This window comes from Urocampus carinirostris, chromosome 8 (genome assembly GCF_059441175.1).
Source record: "Urocampus carinirostris isolate Australia breed hairy pipefish chromosome 8, RoL_Ucar_1.0, whole genome shotgun sequence".
NCBI lineage: Eukaryota > Metazoa > Chordata > Actinopteri > Syngnathiformes > Syngnathidae > Urocampus > Urocampus carinirostris.
Window position 1 is genome coordinate 20,954,717 of NC_142356.1, and position 21,341 is coordinate 20,976,057.

The 21,341-nt window shown below is 38.9% G+C and overlaps 1 protein-coding gene across 1 annotated transcript in view; it reads right to left on the minus strand.

The window, feature by feature from the left end:
- LOC148361209 (uncharacterized) overlaps nt 1–21,341 on the minus strand; it is an 87,192-nt gene that overhangs the window by 28,974 nt on the left and 36,877 nt on the right. The window contains exons 33-48 of the mRNA XM_088341944.1: nt 21,254–21,281; nt 20,914–20,998; nt 20,683–20,829; nt 20,349–20,560; nt 19,362–19,465; nt 17,669–17,787; nt 17,413–17,592; nt 17,241–17,281; nt 16,819–16,916; nt 15,815–15,837; nt 15,706–15,727; nt 15,603–15,630; nt 15,447–15,531; nt 15,218–15,364; nt 14,888–15,099; nt 13,860–13,963 (exon numbers count right to left, since the gene is read on the minus strand). Coding sequence (XP_088198070.1) covers nt 13,860–13,963; nt 14,888–15,099; nt 15,218–15,364; nt 15,447–15,531; nt 15,603–15,630; nt 15,706–15,727; nt 15,815–15,837; nt 16,819–16,916; nt 17,241–17,281; nt 17,413–17,592; nt 17,669–17,787; nt 19,362–19,465; nt 20,349–20,560; nt 20,683–20,829; nt 20,914–20,998; nt 21,254–21,281 — 1,635 coding nt within the window. The remainder of the gene's footprint in view (nt 1–13,859; nt 13,964–14,887; nt 15,100–15,217; nt 15,365–15,446; nt 15,532–15,602; nt 15,631–15,705; nt 15,728–15,814; nt 15,838–16,818; nt 16,917–17,240; nt 17,282–17,412; nt 17,593–17,668; nt 17,788–19,361; nt 19,466–20,348; nt 20,561–20,682; nt 20,830–20,913; nt 20,999–21,253; nt 21,282–21,341) is intronic.

Sequence of the window (21,341 nt, forward strand, 5' to 3'; positions counted from 1 at the left end):
AGAAAGACTTGCTTACAGTAGTGGGAAACGGTCGGGTAGACATCCTTGAAGATACTCTTGGCAGACATTAAGTTTCCTTGAAGATAGCGTGCAAGGGACGGGACGCTCTGTACTTGATACGTGATACAGGACCGCCTTTTGGGGTGTACTCAATCGAAGCCTAATCGTCACTACCAGCTTTAAATACATTGTCATGTTCCTAGCTCTGTGAGATCTTTATTGACGCATCAATAAAGTGACATCTCCCTCCGTAACGAGGCTGGCTCCTGTCTATTTCTCTTATCCACATATGAGAAGACTTTTCTCTCGATTATCGGACCTCCAATTTCTACAACATTTGGCGCCGCAACGTGGACTGGCACTAATTAAATAAACAGAAAAGGGAAAAGACTTCTCAGTGGAACGGTCTCGAATGAGCGGTTGAGGTAAGGATAGTTTTTTTTCTCTCCTTGTTTCAATTTGCTTGTCGAGATTCGTGGGAGGACAGGAGCCTGTGACGTCGGAGCTAAATTATGAAAATGCGTGCACGTGGAATTTTCCGTCTATAATCAGGCCCAAGTTCGGACGGATGAGATATGTAAACTGAGTTGAGATTTATTTATTTTTTTTGTGTCCCGGGAGTTCGGTGCTCAAAGAATCCTGTTTGTTTTGGGACGTAGGCTGCTTGAAAAAGGAAAAAGGCTAATTTTACCTGGATAAAATGGTGCAGCGGCGTTGGTATTTGTAGATTTATAATTGTCTTGTGATCTGTATGGAAACGGTGATGAGACGTCATCATTTGCTGAAGTGACAGTTCGGGAGTAGACGATCTATGTGTGGTTAATACGGGGCATGTTTTATGTGTTTCCCTAGTCGATTGATGGTTTGGGAGGGATATGTAACCTTGCACTTAGGAAAAAGTGTGGTGCATGGAACCTCGCCATTTTCTACAATCTGAAAGGTTATACCGGCGTTAGAAAAATGAGCAGTAATCAGATGTTGTATTGTTAAGATATATTCGCATAGAAACAAGCGATACACAGAATGTGTGAGAATTGCTGACATGTTTTCAGTCTGGGAGATGTCTCATTCGGGAATGTTGGTGTGTGTGCCAGCTGGCGTTAATTGTGCGTGTGTCTCTCTGTCTGTGGATGTGTGTTCTGTTCGGTTCGGTTTCTCCCCCGGCCGCCTGAGTGAGAGTGCGCGGGTGATTTATACTTGACTGTTTTTTGTTTTTTTTGTTTTGTTTGGCGTTGGGGGAGGAGTTAAGGAAACATGGATGAATGATGGAGTGACTGCTTATTCTACATTTTACGGTCTTGTATGTGCGTTAAAGTGTCTTGCTTTTTGTGGGTTGTTCTCGCACCCAAAGCTCACCCCCACCCCACCCCCGTCTTTCCCCCGTCTTTCGCTCTGTGTGAGTTGAGCTCAACCGTGTGTATTCCCGCCCCACCCCTGTCTTTCCCCCGTCTTTCGCTCCTTTGCTGTATGGAAAATAAATAAAAGTGGAGGGATTACTTAATTCGTCAAGTGCTCCGTTTGCGTGTGGCCTTTTGATTTGTGAGATCTTGTTCCGATAAACGTGATAAGTATAGTTTGGGTAAATTGAGGAAACAATTTGGCAAGCATTTTCAAAAGACAATGAGGAGCAGATTACTCGATCTTGAGGAAGACCATGAAAAATTTAAGAATTTAATTGCTAAGGTGATGTCTTCATGGTCATTTAACCTAGACTAAACATCCGAGTTTGTAAACATAACCGATTTAACAGGATTCAGAAGTCAGACGGACTGTTGAAAAAGGCTGAAGATTGAAAGAAAAACAAGCAAAGAACAAACAAAGACGTTCACTCATCCGTTGTCTGCGCCGCTTGTCTACAGCAGGGTCGTGGGGACACTGGAGCACATCCAGGCTGTCCTCAAACAGTGAGCGGGGGGCAATCTGAACTGATTGCAGCCAGTTTCGAGGAGAAAGAGGTAGACAACTGGGCACCAAGGTCAGTGTGGCACTGATAAAGCTCATGGCACATTCCTGCAGCGGATTACGAGTGGAACGTCACGATGGACTGAGCCAGACGGCCAAGGCCGTCGACGGGGCGGTGATAACGAACAACACGAGTCATTGAATCACGCTAGAATCTTGTTGATTGACGTAGTGTTTACAAATCTGAGGAATATTGATACGTTTGGATTGTGAATTATTTTATTTTTAACACAGAAATACTGCTAAAATTGTATTTTGAATCTGCTTTCCAGGAAAACGGTGATGTGTCTCCAGATGCAGGAGCATCAGGAGGATTATTAAGGAGAATAGGTAACAGGGGAATACCTTTGACTTTATATCAGATACAAGTGCACAATTTAAAAATATTATGCAAAGGGGGGGTGTAAAATAGCTGGAGAAATAATGGTATAGGTCTCCGTATTTACAGGCCACGGTAGACGGAGAGAATAATAATGGAAAAGAGTAAATGGAATATTAAAATCGAAGATAAACAAGATCTTTGTGAGTACTAGGCTCAACTGAGGGGATGCGCTACAGTTAGCGCTGATGAGTTATCGCATGCAAACTCATTGGATCACGCATTTAACACCGCATGAAATGCTAACAGGCAGACCAGCGCCGCATCTGGGAGGTCCCTGTAAGGGGCCGCCACTTGAGCAACTACAAACTGAACTGAGAGACTGAATGAGACAATTGACGGCTGTCATCTACCGGCTGGTGAAGAGACAAGAGTCCAAGGTCGAACAACCATTTGAAAAGACGTCCCATGGGATCTCGTCTACATCAAGGTTTCAACGAAAGTGGAACCATCCGAGGCGTGAGGGACCGTACACCGTCGTGAGGGCAACGCTGGCCGCAGTCCAGGTCGAGGGTAGCTCAACATGGTACCATCTGAACCGCGGTACCACGGCTCACGCTGCCACCGTCAACGAGACCAAGCAAGATCAACAGGGCAGTAACGTTAAGTTAGGAAAACAAGATGTGGGTGACAAAGCTGTGTGTGATAATAAATTGTCTGATATGATTGTTACTAGGAGCAGAGCTCGAGAAATCGCAGCGGCGAATGGAAATTGCGGATCCAGAAGTGCAGCCGGGGATCCCGACAGCGACGCTGCAGTTGCAGGCCATGACACATCAAAGAGACAGCAGCCCGGTTAAGTGTGACACTACTGTATAACATGCCAAAACGGTTGAGAATTTGGAAAGTACAAGTACATTTTACCTCATGAAGGGCTCACTGGCCCTGAGGTATGGAAGCTCGAAAGTACCAAAATTAAAAATATTACAGGAAAAAAGAAAAAATGTGGGATATGACGAAAATGTGTAAAATATAATTCTTAGAATATGGTTTCGTAAGAAACATGCACTCGAAATCTTTTAAAGGGACAGTGTGTATACATTGACCCCAAGATGTCTTTGCACTGTGGAGTGCAACCGAAGTAAAAGTGCTGAACAGGATAAATAAGGAGAGTCACAGTGCCCAAAGAAGCACTATTTTCTTCTAATTATTACTCTAGTTTACAGTCGCGTAGTCACACCAGCGGTCCCTGTTTTGGATGTAAATTGCTAAAAATACTTTATAAGAAAGCTAACTAAACGATTTAGGTTCACTATCAAGACATTTCTAATAAAAACTCGCAGGAAAAAACCTTAACCGAGAACGAACGTTTTATCCAGAAGCTGTAGCAAAGAAACTCAAACGTTTTGATTGGGTAAGTGTTAGGAACTATAAACAGGACATGCGCACTTTTACTCCATTGCCCAGCGCCTGTGCTAAAAGTAAATACGTAAGTATCTTCAGTTGTAGGAATTTTTGACATTTTCACAAAATAACTTGGCTTGCATCAGGTTTTGAATCAATAATAACATTAAAATCGCTGAATGAAAGTACCGTAGAAATACTACGACAGTAATACGGTAATAGAGAAATGCCCCTAGAGGTATACTAAACAATATCACAAAACTAACGATTCAATATAGTACTTTAAAACAAAGACATAGTACACTACATCAAATAAAAATAAATAAAAAAATAAATAACTACAGAACTAAATACCAAGTTAAGTGCAAGAACGGCATTTATGAGCTGGCTCTCTTCAATAAATTGAGAAAAAAGCAGTTTTGTCTAATGAAAAAGACTGACTTAACGAATTACCAACAGCAATGACGTAATCTCGAAGCGACGGGATCTCATTAGCTAAGATCGGCGTGCAGAAGAATAAAAACTCATACAGCAAAACCAAAGTAACGATGATGTAATGCGTTGAATCTTTGTTAAAGAGGAATTAAATGATAATGACAATTTAAAGGAAAAGTTTGCGTCCCCAGCATGAATGATGCATCTGGGACACAGGAACATGGTGAAATGAGAACACTGAGTGTATAATACAAGATAATTATACAGAATAGTTTAAAAAGAAAGAATGTTTAAATAACAAAACTAATCATCTCTCGTTGAATATGCGAATGGCAAAAGGGTAAGAATTTTTAAGACGTGTAGTTATGCTCCTAATAAAGCAAGGGCGAGTAAAACAAAGAAGACGACTGGAGACCGTCCATAATTTCAGTGTCCATCTTTTCGTTGGTTATAAATGGACAAATTCAAAAGAGGCGTAATACATAAAAGGATTGTTTCCTTAGTTTTTCTCATATTCAATAATAGATTACTAGTGGTATGAATGATTTCGAATTATCAAAAATTGAAAGAAGTTTGAAAATGACGACATATTATCACAGGGAAGAAAATTGGAGACTAGAAATCATTAATAGCGTAGCTGAAGCTATTTCAGCTGAATGAAATATTTCTTTTAAAAAGAAAAGATAAAGAAAAACAAAGGGAACTAAGACAATTGCGTAAAAACGAAGATTGTTGCGCGGAATAAAAGATTAAGATAGTAATATAAAATAAATACGATTCAACAAGATAATTCATAAGTGACAAGTAGGTATTGCTTTATATCGAATCAACAATAAGAGATTATGATTACAGAGGGATGAAAAGACAATTGGAAATTTTTGACATTGAGTTCGAGTTGGCAGTTTTTTAGGACAGTTGATTCCACACTGAATTTTTTAGAATGAGTGTTACGTTCGACAATTGATTAATAAATGTGAAACAATAGCTGACTTATGGTTTGGTTAAGTTAAAATGAAACATTGTCTATGGAAAAGAGCATTTTTTTTTGGAAGACAATGAGAAAAAGATTGATCAACCCTGGAAAGGATTAAAGGAATTAAAAATAACGGATTAGTGGATTTCGAGACATATCATGGTGATTTAAAAATATAACTGCATGGGAAATGAATGGAAATTAATTAAACTAAGATAATTAATGTCTACTAGTACTTAAATTTAGAGAAAAATTTAGAAATTGAATAAACTGGCTAATTTACTAAAATATCTCAGTACGTAAGCACGATAAAACTTAACGAGACTCTAAGTGCCCCTGAATTCCACAAAAAAGTTAACCTAGTATATTGTTTTGCTTTAATTCTGAAAGAAAAGAAAAAGGAAACACTTAGACAAACATACAACATAAGTTATTTAAATAAGGATAATTTGCTGAAAATTGGGTATGAAAAACTTGCGACAAAAATATGAAAAACAACACATTAGGTAGTGTTTTTGGAGTTCCCCAGGGTCTTGAAAAGCACTATATAAATCCAGACCATTTATGATGGAATGGAATATACCTTTACGGACATAGTTACAAAACGGGTTCACATATTGTAACTGACAATTAAATTTGGCATGACACTCCATCTTCAGAGTTAGGTAAAGGAACGGAAAAGATAAGGTTATAGTTATAATTAATACAATATTTACACAAGAATGTGCATTTAAAATGTTACATACAGTTGAGGTTTGTGTAATATGCATTTGGTCTAAAAATAGTCATTGTAGTGCAAAAAAGTTGTCGGCATTGTGCAAAACATATAACAGTATCTTTATAGATAAGCTATAAAAATAAGAGAAAATTATTAAAAAGATGAATATCTAATTGTAGGCAAATAAACATAGACATAACATGTTGTTTTGCTTTAGAATAAGAAGATACGTACCACGCAATACATAAAATGTTGTTATAGAAAAAAATGCTGAGCACAGGGGTGAACGAATTAATCAGATAGATAGATAGATAGATACTTTACTCATCCCCTGAGGGAAATTCACATTTCCAGCAGCATCCCTGAGCTGAGAACAATACAATAATAAAGCTAAAAGAATACAATATACAAATACCCAGTGTGACGTGCAAATGCCCACTTTAGCATGTTATATAGAGTAACTAAATAGTGCTACACAGAATACATATTGCAGTAAGATTCAGTAATGTCCAATGTAGGTGGTGTTGTTTAATGTACGTATTTTTGCGAGATGAAACCCATATCCATAGGATAGAAAGTAATCCAAGTGTTGCAAGGCACTGATAAAGTAAGCAAAAATAAATAAACAAATAAATAAATCACAAAAGTAGCGAAAATAACACGGGAGCTGCTGGAGTGGCTGCCATTCGTGACGGCGCCGGAAGTAACATTATCAAATACATTTTTCCACAATTGGGTCAGAATTAAACCTCTAGGGTTTAATCCAGCCATTCATGTGCAGTAAACCTAAGGAGAACAAGAAATGGGATGGTAAAATATTACAATAATGTAAATCCTACTACAGAAATTCTATGAAATTGCTAGAAAATGGAATATAGAGCTTGAAAACCGGGACATAGTATATGGTACGGCTATAATTCTAAAAAGACCAACTACAGAAATTCTGCAAGAATACTGCTACAAAACTACAACAGCATTAATACTAGCGCTACTAAAAAAAAAATCCTTCAAAAATACTACAACAGACTTCGAAAATATTACAGAATCTTATTTTGTAAATATTATAAGATACTACTGCAGGAATGGTTGAGTTAAGTGCAGACCGGACCAAAACTCAATCGCTTAACGACCAGTTACTTCTATTCAGCAAAATTGTCCAACGCTCAGGGAGAAAACAAAACAGCAACAGGCCTACAGGCAAACAGGAACTCAGACTAGGAATACTCATAAAACAGGCTTTTACTCAGATTGGGCAAGCCCTTAAGAAGGACACACGCAAATTAGACGGTCGCCACGGCGACCATGCTGGACATGACAGAAATACTACATACGTGCACAACTACAATAACACAGTTGTACCTCTACTTATAAGTTTAATTGGTTCTAGCAGTAAATATGGAATGATGAAACTATTGTAAATCGAAACACATTATCAATTTGAATCAATTGGATTGAAACGGGATTAGTCCGTTCCGAAAGCAAACGAACCTTGTTGAATCAACTGCAATTGCCCTGAAGGTATGCTGGTGTTCAGTAGGGGTTCATACATATACACAAAATAGATAAACATGAAATAAATATAATGAAATATAACATCATAACTGTAAATGAGAAAAACTGGGTGTGTCCCCAGGCTCGTGACGCCAAAAGTTTGCCCACCCTTGACTTAGAACCATTGTTTTTGGGACGATGGACTGGTGGTTAATTGCGCTTTTAATGACGGATTTCTTTTTAGGTTCTTTCTAAGAAGCAGAATGTTGGGAAAAAATTTTGAGCTGATTGTAGGCGATGATGAAATAGGTCGATAAATTCTCTATAGAGCGTGACGTCTCGTTTGGTCTCATGTTATAGTCATCATAGTTCCATTCCACTCCATTTAGTTATTAGTATCGATACGACAACACACACACGCACGCACACTGCTGTCGTCTTAATAAAACTGAATCGTCTCTGCACCGCACAACACAGTGGCCACGATCACACTCTCAGTCCACTCTTGGCGCCCATACTCAGTCATCCCTCTCCTCAGAGCGCCCTAAACCTTGCTTCCTTGATTGAGTAGAAGGACGTGTATAAATAGTGCGATTGCGATAGAAGACAAGTTTGAATTACTGAAATTCCGAGTATTATGGGATGAGTCAGACGAAAGAGAGACATAGATTGTGAACTTAGGTTTTAACTCAGGGGGGAAGTTGAGACATTCCGTAAAAATAAGTTAAAACCTATTTTTTTCCGAAATTGATGAAAAATTGTCTTCTGAATAAGCTCTCCATATAACTGTTTTTTGAGATTCAAATTACGAAATTTGGACGGATAGAAAAATATTACACAGAAGAAATGTTGTAATATTACAAAATTTGCAATGTTTGTCAAATTGATTAACAAAAATCAATTAAGATAACCATTCACCATTAGCAAATCGCCCACATTGAGAACATTTTGGGATGGTATTTTTTATTTTTGGCAAAATCATTCACTTTGAGCGTGAATTACCTGCTTTCTTTGCAAAATACTGTTATTTTGAACAAATTTACTTACTGAAAAGATCATATATAGGTTATGATTTTTATAAAAGGCAAAACAAAGAGTGAATCATAACAATAAAAACGTCTTTTCTTGGGTTAAATTGACAATTTAACAATCTATCCTGGTCATCTGCCTCGAGGGGAATGGCCAACAGCAAGATAACACGTTGAAAATCAAAAGAAAATGCAAATAAAAAGTGCATACAAATTTTTTTTCTCGGATGTGATCAATCTACAAAAGAGAACACTCAAACACTCAAATCAGGGTAAATGATTCTGACAAGGATAATGGTTAAACTGATCCAGTGACTGTATTTAGTGAAAAAGCAAAATTTGAAATTTAGAACTGACAATTTAAAAAATAAATTGTTTATCTTCTAGTTAGAATTTTGGGATAGAATGCTCAAAATGGATAGGGCATCTTATAGTGGGGATTTTGATTTTCACTTAAAATAAATATAAAGACGTGCAACCAGTCGGAGTGCCGATGGACTACCAGAAACCAAATGTGTTAACGACAGTACAGGCTAAAGTGACGGATAATATGCTAAACCTTAATGTGACGATACAGGCGAGAAGGGTACCGACACACCAAAGTCCAGAGAAACCTACACCCACGGCGACAGCACTGAAGAGTGAGGTTACAACGCCGACGGCCAAAAATGAGTGCACGGCCAGTACGTAAAATTCGGGAAATTGTGTGGGAGAGGAAAACCATAACCCTAACTCGGTAGTTGTGTAGGCACATGGCCTCAATGTGCACTGACTTAATTAGACTAATTAACTTAAATTTTTGTGGGCCATCTGTCTTGTTTTATGTTTTATGTTTGTTCAATGTTGTAAGTGTTTGTATTCTTTCCTGTATTCTTATCTTTCTTGTCTATATGGTTGTCCAGCGTTTAATCGGCCCACGTAACTGAAAGGATTAACAGAAAAATATCGAAGGAAAAGGAAAAAGGGAACAATACAGTGCTCATTGAGACGAGGAAAAATCCAATTGAGTGAATTGGAATGGAGTAATTTGAGAATGAGAAGCATTGTTATACGAAAATAGTGGAAAAGCGTGAGTAAATACTTTCTTTTCATTGAATATGGAGGAAAAATTCATTGAGTCGAATAAAAATGAGTAAGATGGAACATTGTAGATCAATGCACGTCATTTTCACATTGAGTAGGTGAAGCTAAGATAGTAGATTGAGTTGGTTTGGAAAGAAAAAAATAAATAAATAAATAAATAAATAAATAAATAAATAAATAAGTGAGATGGTTATATGTCAATTTCCCATTAAACTAGTGGGCTAAAGAGCATGTGTTAGAGGGCGTAGGAGAAGGGAAAGTTATGTAGAAAATGGATTGTTGGCAGAGCAAGTAAGGAAGTTACAAATACAGAAAGATAAAAGTTAGTAAATGAATGTAAGAAGGGGAAAAGAAAGTAGGCGTTGAGGAAAAGAGAAGAGGGGGACATGCAAGTGACAAAAGAAAGGAATGTAAAGGGGAAAAGGTAATTGAATGAAATATTTTTGTTGACAATTGGCCGCAGTATAGAGAACATATATTCCGGGTGGACGTGTATAGCTAGATACCATCGGACAACCGAGAGGAATTCCAGAAGAATTTAAAGCTAGGAATAAAATTAAGTCTGGATTAGAATCGATATTTATCTGGATAACTCCGAATAAGAACGCAGAATGGATTAATTACATTTATTACAACCAGCAACGTTTTATGAATTACATTAACGAGGCCTTTAGTGCAGTAGGAGAGCAAAGCGATTTTCTTTTAGCCAGTAAAGGAGGCGTGTGTCATATGATAAAGGAGGAATGCTGTACTTATATACCTTTAAACACAGCCGAAGCAGGAAGCTTCACAAAAAGCACTGTCAAAAATTCGTGAGTTGAGCAATGAAGTGACAGTGAATACTGAGAAGAACAGTATTTCTTTTGATTGGTTCTCGTCTACATTTGGGTACTGGGGTGGTATGTTAGCGAAGGGGGAAATTTTTGTACTAACTGTCGTAATAATTATGTGTTTGTTGTGTTTCTGTGCCATACCTATTCTTAAAAGAGGAATGCTTAAGACTTTTGGAGAACAAATGACAGTAGTGGCTAATACTAGGGTGGCGGAAGCTCAATTAGCACAGTTAGTGATTAAATATCCAAGCCTATTCCTTAGTGAGGAGGAACAGATGACTCAACTAAATTCAACACCTTGAATTTTATCTGGCAACGTTAATAGTCAGTCTACATTATAATAAAAAATGGAGCATCTGCGGAAAGAGACACATATGATGATCTGGACTGAATACGATATCAATTAGCACTATTGTTAAACACGCAACACACTATATAGCACTAGGAATAACAGCAACAAATATATTGGTTTCTGATTGTGATTCTTTTGTTGGTATGTCACACTGCCGGGGAGCAAGCTGCTGTCTGGGATGGTCAGGATGCATCGTCGCTTCCGGGTTTTTGGCTGCATGGAAACTGAGCGTGATGCCTGCTGGGATGAACACTCACTCCAACATCTGACTTCATGAGACCCGTTGACGAATACGACAGTGCATGGTCTTCAAGTTGTTCGCGGGGGTCGGGCCGGTGGCCAATGTGTGCACTGTGTCACTGTCCAGTCATGCACTCATCTTGAAGTGTATCGACGACTGTTACCAAAATTTGTTGTCACTTATCAGTTCAATTGTTCATTTGCCTTTGTCACGTGCCGATCGGCCGTCGGCGGTCCACGTGTATGGTCCAGTATGTGCGGATAAAGATGAATGAAGGGGGGGTTAGTGCATGGGTCAGATGTTTGGAGTGTTGGGGATTTTTGTAAATGAAGCATGAACAATGAAGGTTAGAGTGATCACAGCAGGCTGACCGCCAGAATTTTATTTTATTTTCGATTCGCGTGAGCTCTGTCCGTGTATTGATATCTATGATTTGTGGTGCTTTGCCACTACTCTGTATTGATTTTCAATTTTAATTTCCATTCAAAATGGGAGTATAAACTCCCAAAAGGGGGGATAAGGTAACAGAAGAAAAAAAAAAAAAAAAAAAAAAAAAAGGGGGGATATGTTGTGGTAAATACACTTGCAAATGTAGAATGGATTTGCATACATGTAGAAATTTAGAAAGACTTGCTTACAGTAGTGGGAAACGGTCGGGTAGACATCCTTGAAGATACTCTTGGCAGACATTAAGTTTCCTTGAAGATAGCGTGCAAGGGACGGGACGCTCTGTACTTGATACGTGATACAGGACCGCCTTTTGGGGTGTACTCAATCGAAGCCTAATCGTCACTACCAGCTTTAAATACATTGTCATGTTCCTAGCTCTGTGAGATCTTTATTGACGCATCAATAAAGTGACATCTCCCTCCGTAACGAGGCTGGCTCCTGTCTATTTCTCTTATCCACATATGAGAAGACTTTTCTCTCGATTATCGGACCTCCAATTTCTACAACATTGCTAAGTTTAAAAATCTAACCTGAGGCCTGCAGAGCAGGATCTGCATGCTTTCATCAGACGGAACAAGTGAAAATGAAACTGCTGATTCAACCAATCAGATCCTGAGTTTGTTTAAATTTGGATTCTGGAAGGCCTACAGAAACGCCAACGCTTTCACAAAAATAGACTGATTTTGGCTGATTTGGCGAGTACAGTGCCATGGGACACAGAACTAGGTGTGCGGTGGTGGCCCACGGTCAGGTTAAATTATTATTTTTTATTTTATTTTTACTGTATAATAAACACTACTGCCCACTTTGCACATCTGTTTAGCTGCTCCTCTTGCACTTTTGCACCACTGTACAGTACTCATAGCCATGACTTTGACCCTATTGTACAGTATTCTTTTTCAGAGACTCCAACCTTTACTAGATGCAGACGCTCCCCTACTTACGACCATTCGACTTAGGTAAAACGGTAGATATGAAAATTTTTTTTGGGGTTGTCGAAAAATTTCCGGACATTGCGGTAAGTTAGATTTTGTATTGGTCGCACCTATTTCCGAGGAGCAATTACTGTAGTGCTTCTTTCTGTCGCTACCGTCGTGTCACCCAGCATCCACCCGGAAGAAAAAAAATCTGCTTCATTTTACTAGTTTGTGTGGAAATATTCTATACTGTCTATGTCTATACTATTTCCAGCGCTAAGAACTTTGACATTTTTATTGTTTAATATCTCGTGCATCCATTCAATATGTTTGGTGTCAAGTGTAAAAAAGAGGTGAGCCGTTTCTTTTGAAATTAAATTGGAATAAGAAAGCTTGATGCAGTTGAGAAAACGGTCGGAACACTTTTTTCAGCCACTTTCTACCACGGAGGAGGACCTCTTGAAGCGAATTTTCCAAAAGTAAGTTCAACTCATCTCATCTCATCTCATCTCATTAGCTGCACCGCTTATCCTCAGTAGGGTCGCGGTAGTGCTGGAGCCCATCCCAGCAATCATCGGGCAGTGGGCAGGGGACACCCTGAACTGGTTGCCAGCCAATCGCAGGGCATTCAACGTTATTTATTTTCATAGAGCATATTATTTTATTAAATTTTTATTTTTTAGAACAAAACAATACAGGTTCCTAAACATACTTATATAAACTTCAAACACACACTGAAGCAATTTACGATCGTTCGTAAGTAGAGTAGTGTCTATACTTATTTTAACTTCATATGTATTATTGATACATTTTCGGAAATTGAGGGTCAGATGTGTTGACATTTCCTTCTTTATACACGTGTACAAAAATGACAAATTAAGTAGAGAGGTTAGATGATTTAACAGCGAGAGGTTGGACAAATCCAGAGCGAGCAAGCCTTGCGCATGCAGGAAAAGGTTTTGGCTGCCACTTTCAGCCTTGAGGTAATATCTTAAGCCCTACTGTCAATACAGTCTTGTTAAACTTAGATTTCATTACAATTACATGATTTTGTGTCTGTTGCCCCTGCTACTCCCCACTACTCTCCTCTCGCGCAGTCCAGCCGGAACACCAGAAAGCGGACTGCAGTACAGCAAGAGTGATCTGGCCAACCGGGCATGCAGTGGTGGCCGGGATGAAATGATCTGCATTTATGTAGCGCTTTTCAAGTCAATGACTTCCCAAAGCGCTTTACAATGTGCTCCACATTTCCCAATAGCGGCCTTGCAGCCATGTAAGGCGCTAACCTGCTTATTAGGGGTATTAGGGGTTCAGTGTCTTACCCAAGGACACTTCGACATGTAACATGGACAAGCCGGGATTCGAACTGGGATCCCTTGATCCCAAGACGAGCGCTCTACCTCCTGAGCTACTGCCGCCCCGGCCCAAAACACTACTTCACCCGAGGACTCACAAATAAAATCGGAAATTACACTTTTAAGAAACAGCCCATAGAGCTGGTTTGTCCGCGAAAGTCACATCACAAATTCAGACTGGAGTCAAGGCGTGACTGTAAATTCTACGGCACGCCACTGTGATAATGGTGTTTTCTCTATCAGATATAAAATCAATATAAGCATGGGAATATGGTATTTTGAAGCGGGACAAACTCACCGCCTGTGTTGTTGAGGGTCAGGAAGATCTTGACGAAGCGTGTTAGAACAGAAATCTGAACCGGGAGGCTCATGTTTGGTTGAACGTGACTTAGAACCCGCAAACTGCAGTTGGAAACAAACGGTTGAAGTTAAAAAGGCACCATTGTCACTGTCGGCCAATAATGGGGCTTCCATCTAAATTTAGTATTTTTTGAAGAAGTAATTAATATATTAATATTTTACATCCATCCATCCATTATCCGCACCGCTTATCCTCAGTAGGGTTGCGGGGGTGCATGAGTCCATCCCAGCTATATTCGGGCAGTGGGCAAGGGACATATATATATATATATATATATATATATATATATATATATATATATATATATATATATATATATATATATATCTCATCTCCCATCTCATTAGCTGCACCGCTTATCCTCAGTAGGGTCGCGGGGGTGTTGGAGCCCATCCCAGCAATCATCGGGCAGTGGGCAGGGGACACCCTGAACTGGTTTCCAGCCAATCGCAGGGCACACGGGGACAGACAACTCACTCGCTCATTCACACCTAGGGACAATTTGGACCGGCCAATTCACCTGAATGCATGTTTTTGGATATATATATATATATATATATATATATATATATATATTTTTTTTTTTTTTTTTTTTTAAGAGAAAATAATATTGGTATGATAGTTCATGTATTTTTGCATAGTATTCATATTAATGTTTTCTTTACTCAATAAACGTTTTTTTATTCGTCTAGGAAGCACTAAATATTACATACTGTCCCTTTAAAATCGGGAAAATTGTCTGCCATTAGCCATTTCATATACTGTGCTCGTTTTCAGTATCATTCTTATTTTTTGGGGTAGAAAAACTATTTAAAATTATTGTTATACTGGAAAAACAAAGTAAAATCAGAAAAAAAAGACTTAAAATAGGAAAAATCCTTGCACAATGGAACACAGTAATTTGCATTGCACAGCATAGCTGTATCAAGGCAGTATTGAATTCAAGCTACAAATCAATGTCTTACATGTGTTGATAGCTGGTGCAGTTCAATTCTTTTGTTAGGAGACATGACAGGAATTCAGGCGAGACAGCGTGGAGAAATGGGCGAAGCCTGTGGTCGAACCAAAGCTCGATAAGTTCAGGATCATTGACGTAGGATCCTGGCAAAGTATTCAGTTGGACTTCTTGGATAGCATCCAAAATCACAGAGGCTGAGGAAATCCAAGGGTCAATTGTCTGTAAAACAAAGCCCGCAAGAGAGTTAAGAGAGCTTGTTGTGACTGTGTAGCAAAAATCCATAGATGATCATTTCTGATTGTCACTGAGGTTAAAAATAATGGTTTCTTTTTCCTACCATGTTAGCGAGTAGGTCCAGGGACTGGTTCAGCAAAAAAGAAGATTTGCTGAGGAGGAGCTTCCAGACGGGTAGGCTGCCAATGGAGTTGGCTGTGCGATTGCACGTAAAGATCATGGCCAGATCTTGAGCTGTTAGCCCCGTCAGCTGTGACATAAAACCACAGAGAGAGTGAATCATGACAGAAGGTAAGAATAAAACCTTATTTCACCAGGAAGCGGTTATTTACAGATGCACAAGCCACTTGCTCCACTGCAAAGTCGCAGAGATGTTCTCCATGCGTGTTGTTGTCCAACAGTAGCTGGAGCGATGTGCTGTTTAGAAATAGTGGAAGTTGATAAGATGCATTTTGGGTGGGTGGATGTTGAGTCTAAACTGAACTCACCTGTTGACCGCCATACATATCTCCGTGGCTTTGAAAAAACAACATGAAAAAAATGAGTGACAGTAAAGCATTTCGTTCCATATCAATTATGAAAATGACTTACCATTGACTGGAGTTGAAGTGCACTAATGATTGAGAAACCGATTGAATATGGTTAAAATCTATTTATATTGCATCAAAACAATTTAAAGAGTGCTGATGTGCATCTTTACCTCTGCGCTGTATATGACACAATCTGGAAAATACACAAATTCAAATTTTACAACAAAATACAAGATAAAGAGGACATTGACTAATGCGCATTTTTGCAGGTATATTTGACGGTGGTATTGATATTGTCAGGGTTGCCCATTGCCCTCACATGGACCCGCCCATTTGGCACCAGCTGCGGCTCCTTGCCTGATTGGCTTTCCTCCTATTTAAGCTCAATGCTCTCACTCAACCCTTGTCAGTCCGTCAACGAACCTTTGCACCCGCAAAGCATGTGTTTTGACTCTGTCCGGTATCCAGCTTATGTATCCTGTCCGGTATCGATCCCGTCTATCTCGTCCTGTTTGATATCTGACTCCAGTCTCCAGCGTCTGGTATCGATCCCGTCTTTCTCGTCCTGTTTGTTATCTGACTCCAGTCTCCAGTATCGGGTATCGATCCTGTCTATCTCGTTCTGTTTGTTATCTGACTATAGTCTCCAGTGTCTGGTATCGATCCCGTCTGTCTCGTCCTGTGTGATATCTTGCTACAGTCTCCGGTATCGATTCCACCTGTCTTGTCCGGGCCAATATCTTGCGCCAGTCTCCAGTACCCGGTATCGATCCCGTCTGTCTCGTCCTGTCTTATATCTGACTCCGGTCCCCAGTAACTGGTATTGATCCTGTCTGTCCTGTCCTGTCCGGTATTGACCCCGTCTGTCCGCTATCTGCTTGTGTATCTGGTATCGATCCGGTCTGTCTCGTCCTGTCCGGTATCGACCCCGTCTGTCCGGTATCTGATCGTGTATCTGGTATTAATCTCGTCGGCCTCTGGCTTCCTGTTTTTCCACGCCGGACTTCTGTCTTACTTCTTCCGCCCAGCGATCGCCAAATCACTGGTGTTTTTGTTCACGCGCATGACTGCCCTACTCCCGTAAAATAAAGCTTGTGTGAAAACGTTACGCATCTGGGTCCTCCTCCTTTTCTGGCTCTGACAGAAATCCCATGTGATTTAATACGTATCTTACCATGCGGGAGGAGTTGGGCCATTTCCAACTTGATGGAGGTGATGGACGCTGCCACGTGGAGAGGAACGATTGGCATAGCCAGGTCCAGTCGTGTAAAACTAAAGCAAGACATAAATAAAGCTTCAATGTATTTAAAACTAAAGCCAATTCCAAAGCACTACCTTGTAAACAGTCTTGCCTATTTATCCTGACATTCTTTTATATCTTATCTTTGTCTTTTAAGTCTTTATCCTGGGGTGCCATGTCTAAACTTGTTGTAAACATTGTTCTTGTTATCAACAACAATAAAGACAATTCTAATGTTAAGTCTATGTCTCAATTTTAAAGTGAACATATCATTGTTCTTTGTTCATTTCTAAAACAGCACTACCAAACCTAAACCCACAATCATAATGTCTTCTAGAAATGTTGTGCAAACTCACAGAGTTTTGAAAGACGAACAAGAAAGGTTTCCATTGAGTGGCTGAAAATGCAAGAACAAAAAGAGGTTGTTTTAGTCGAGCTGAGAAGTAGGAATGGCAATGGAGCTTTTGAGGTCCTGTTTCCGATACAGAACAAATTCCATGTTCAAACCCACCACAGATCATTCCTCACCAGTCTAAGTTGTTCGACAAGGTGCATGAGGAATTCAGGGATCTTCAAACGTTCCTCAGGCGAGTTAGTCAGCTGATCAAAGAGAGTGTTGATGATGATGTCCCTCTCCGGGAGGCCGGGAGGTGGAACTAACAGAAGGTCCAGCCGTTGCCGCAAAGACAAAAGAGGCAATGCCTCCAGCTAAAAATAATGATTTTTCATAATATTTGAATAGTTCTTCCAACGGGTACAATAGTTGTTCAAAGTGATATCTTACAGGATTGAAGTCTGGGTTTAGTTGAAGGATCTCATCGAGGGTTAAAAAGTGGGAAAATGGACCCAGGTTCACTATCAGCCATTCTGTGCTGCTGTTGAGTCCCGATAAGCAGCCGGGATCTATATAGTTAAGACACACGCCAACAAAATTGGGATTTTAACCAAGTCGTTTCAGATTTTCTATTATAAAAAGAATCAAGAAGATTCACAACTATATATTCTCCCCTAAAAAAGCATACAAGACTTTGAATAGTGTTACTATATATATCATTGCACTAATGTCTGTTGCGCTAATATTACGATGCAGTTACAACATGGGTGGGCGAACATTTTGAGACCCGGGCAGCATTGGGTTAAAACATTTTGGAAAAGAGCTGGTAGGAAAAAAAAATATTGATTTTATTTTTTTGCATCAACGAATTACTTTGGCTGTACATGAGTGAAAAAGATGAAGAAGGTCTGTCTTTTTTTTCTGGCATTTTTAAAAAGATTTCCGCATTTTTTCCAAATTCAGTTCAGAATAAGAATTTTTAGGATAGCGATGTTTTCATTTAGAAATAAACAGACGTGGAGACATTCTTTATTGTCTGTATACAGTACTTTATTTTTTTTCTTATATTTTATTTTTGATACGGAAAGATAAACCATTTAATCCATTTAGCTTTGAAATGCTCAGAGTTAAAGAAAAAGTAATAAATAATGTCCCTTTTCAAAGCACTGAATTTGATAATGTACATTGAAAAACTCAAAATACAATAAAGCTTTGTTTTTATAACATTTGATAAATATCTTGATAAATAAAACAAATATATGATAAAAATAGCAAATTTTATAAATGTAGATAGCTGTTTCAATGTTGGAGACGACAGGGACAAAAGTGGCACCAAATTCAGAAATTTTCATCAGTAGAACTTTTAATTTTTATAATTTTTAGACATATTATCACTTTATTTTTAACATTGTAGCTGGCCAGATGTATCCTGCCCACCCCTCCAACCTCTACCTCTTTTTTGTTTTATTTGTCTCTTTTAAGTCTTTATTACTGTAAGTGTTTATCCTGGAGTGCCACGTATAATTGTCACGGTAGCCATGGCGCCCAATCGGCCCTGCCCGTGCTGCAGCTCGTTGATCGATTGGCTTCCCTTCTATTTTAGCTCAGTGCTCTCACTCTCCCTTTGTCAGTCCGTCAACAAACCTCTTCCCCGCAAGACGTGGGTTTTGACTCTGTCCGGTATAATGGCTGCGTTTCCTGTCCGGTATTGTTCCAGTCTATTTTTGTTCTGTTTAATTTCAATATACTGTTGTGATATCAATCCTGTCTGTGCTGTCCTGTCCGGTATCGACCCCATTTGTCCGATATCTGCTCGGGCAATTCGTCGACCTCTCGCTTTCTGTCATTCCACGCCAGAATTTCCCGTAAAATAAAAGACTTGTGTGTGAAACGTCACGCATTTGGGTTCTCCTCCTGTCCCCGTTCACGAAAACAATCTGGTTGGTAACAATGTTCATGGCAATAATTTCAATTACAATGGTGTCAACCACATTGATTAGAATACATTCTGAAATATTGATCCCAACTGTGATTTGTTACGTCCTTAGCTAGAAAACTAGCCAAGACATGAGAAGACAAAAGCATGAATGATCATTTCCAGTTCAAAATGTGAGAAATTGGACCCGGAATCCATAAAACTCACCAGCTGTGCTGTTATGGGTCAGGAAGATCTTGACGAAATGTGTTAGAATCGACTCCTGAACGGCGAGGCTCATATTTGGCTGGACGCGACTCAAAGCTTGCACACTGTAGTCAGGAAAAAGTTGATGCAATCACAAGGGTGCCTGTTTTACCAGATCACGACTCATTATTATAATTTCTGGTCTTTATCTTCCGTATAGAATGATTAATATCGTTGCTACATTGCTGATTTTGAAGAATTTAAAATCTAACTTCAAACAAATCCCCAAATATATAGTATAATATAAAAATATTTTTAAGAAAATGGGATCATAAAACATATATATTTCTTTTATTATCAAAATAAGAAAAGTATACTTAAAATGAGGACCAAATAGTCGAATTTTAGTACAATCAAAATTATATTATATTAAGAAAAATCATATTTCGTGATTTATACAATTCTAGAAAATTATTTCAATTATTTTTAAACTGTAAAGTATATGTATCACAAATAATAATTATCATACATGTGCAGCAGAGCCAGCAACATCATAAATGACTCCTCTCAAGCTGGCCACCATCCCTTTGACTTTGACTAGGTTATTTAAAACAATCACTAACAGACTCAAATACAGTTTCTTCAGAGAGCCATCACCACCCTAAACAAGTGCACAACACCGTGAAAAAAAATATTCATCTTGCCTAGGTATAGGAAAGAGAGTATTCATATTTTATCTGTTATTTTGGAAATGCTGTTAATTTTTCACAGTTGGTAATTGCACTGTTGTTCTGATGCACTTACAACTTAGGCCAGTCTCCAAGCACTACCATTTGAATATTTGCCTATTTATTCTAATAATCTTTTTTCAATCATATTTTGCTGTTTTAAGTCTTTTATTACATGTTCATCCAGGAGTGACATGTATAATTTTGTTAAAATAATTAAACATTGTTATCAATGACCATAAAGACAATTCTACAATTTTATATACTGAATTCATCTTACATGTGTTGGTAGCTGGTGCAGTTCAGATCTTTTGTGATCAGACATGACAGAAAGTTGGGCGAGACTGCATGGAGGAATGGGTGAAGCTTGTGGTAAAACCAATGTCGGATAAGATCGGGATCATTGACATAGGATCCGGGCAAGGTGTCCAGTTGGACTTCTCGGATAGCATCTAAAATCACAGAGGCTGAGGAATTCCAAGGGGCAGTTGTCTGCAATATAAAGCCACATGACAGCTCATACCATACATTTGAAAAGAAATATAATAATTTCCAATGATCAAACTTACTGATTCAGTATAACTGAACTTGATAATTGTTGTCGATTGACTTACCATGTTAGTGAGAAAATCCAGGGACTGATTCAGTAGATAAGAAGATTTGCTGAGGAGGAGCTTCCAAACAGGTAGGCTGCCACTGGAGTCTGCTGAGCGGTTGCAAGTGAAGATCATGGCCAGATTTTGAGCTGTTAGTGCCTCCAGCTGTGCCATGAAAACAACAGAGTGGACAAGACGTGACTGAAAACCAAATCAAAACTTCATTCCACCAAGGAGCAGGATATTTACCGAGGCACATGCTACTTGTTCCACTGTAAAGTCGCAGAGATGTCCTCCATGTGTACCATTGTCCAGCATCAGTTGGAGTGTATTGCTGTTTGGAAATAGTGGAAAGTGTCATGTTAAGATGTTCTCCTGGATCATTAAAAACATGGCAGTCTGGATGACAGAACTATCAGAAAAAATTACAGTGTAATATCTATATATTGTGGTTAGATAGGTTGTTAGAATGTCATTGGCATTGTTTGAATTATTAAACGGCAATTTCCACAAAACTGAAGGCTTATAAACTATTCGCTATGCAATCATCTAATTTTGGTGAGGATTTTCCTGTCCAAAGTGAACATACCTGTTGACCGCCATACATATCTCCGTGGCTGTGAAAACAACATGAAAAAATGAGTGACAGTAAAGCATTATGTTCCAGATCAAGTGTG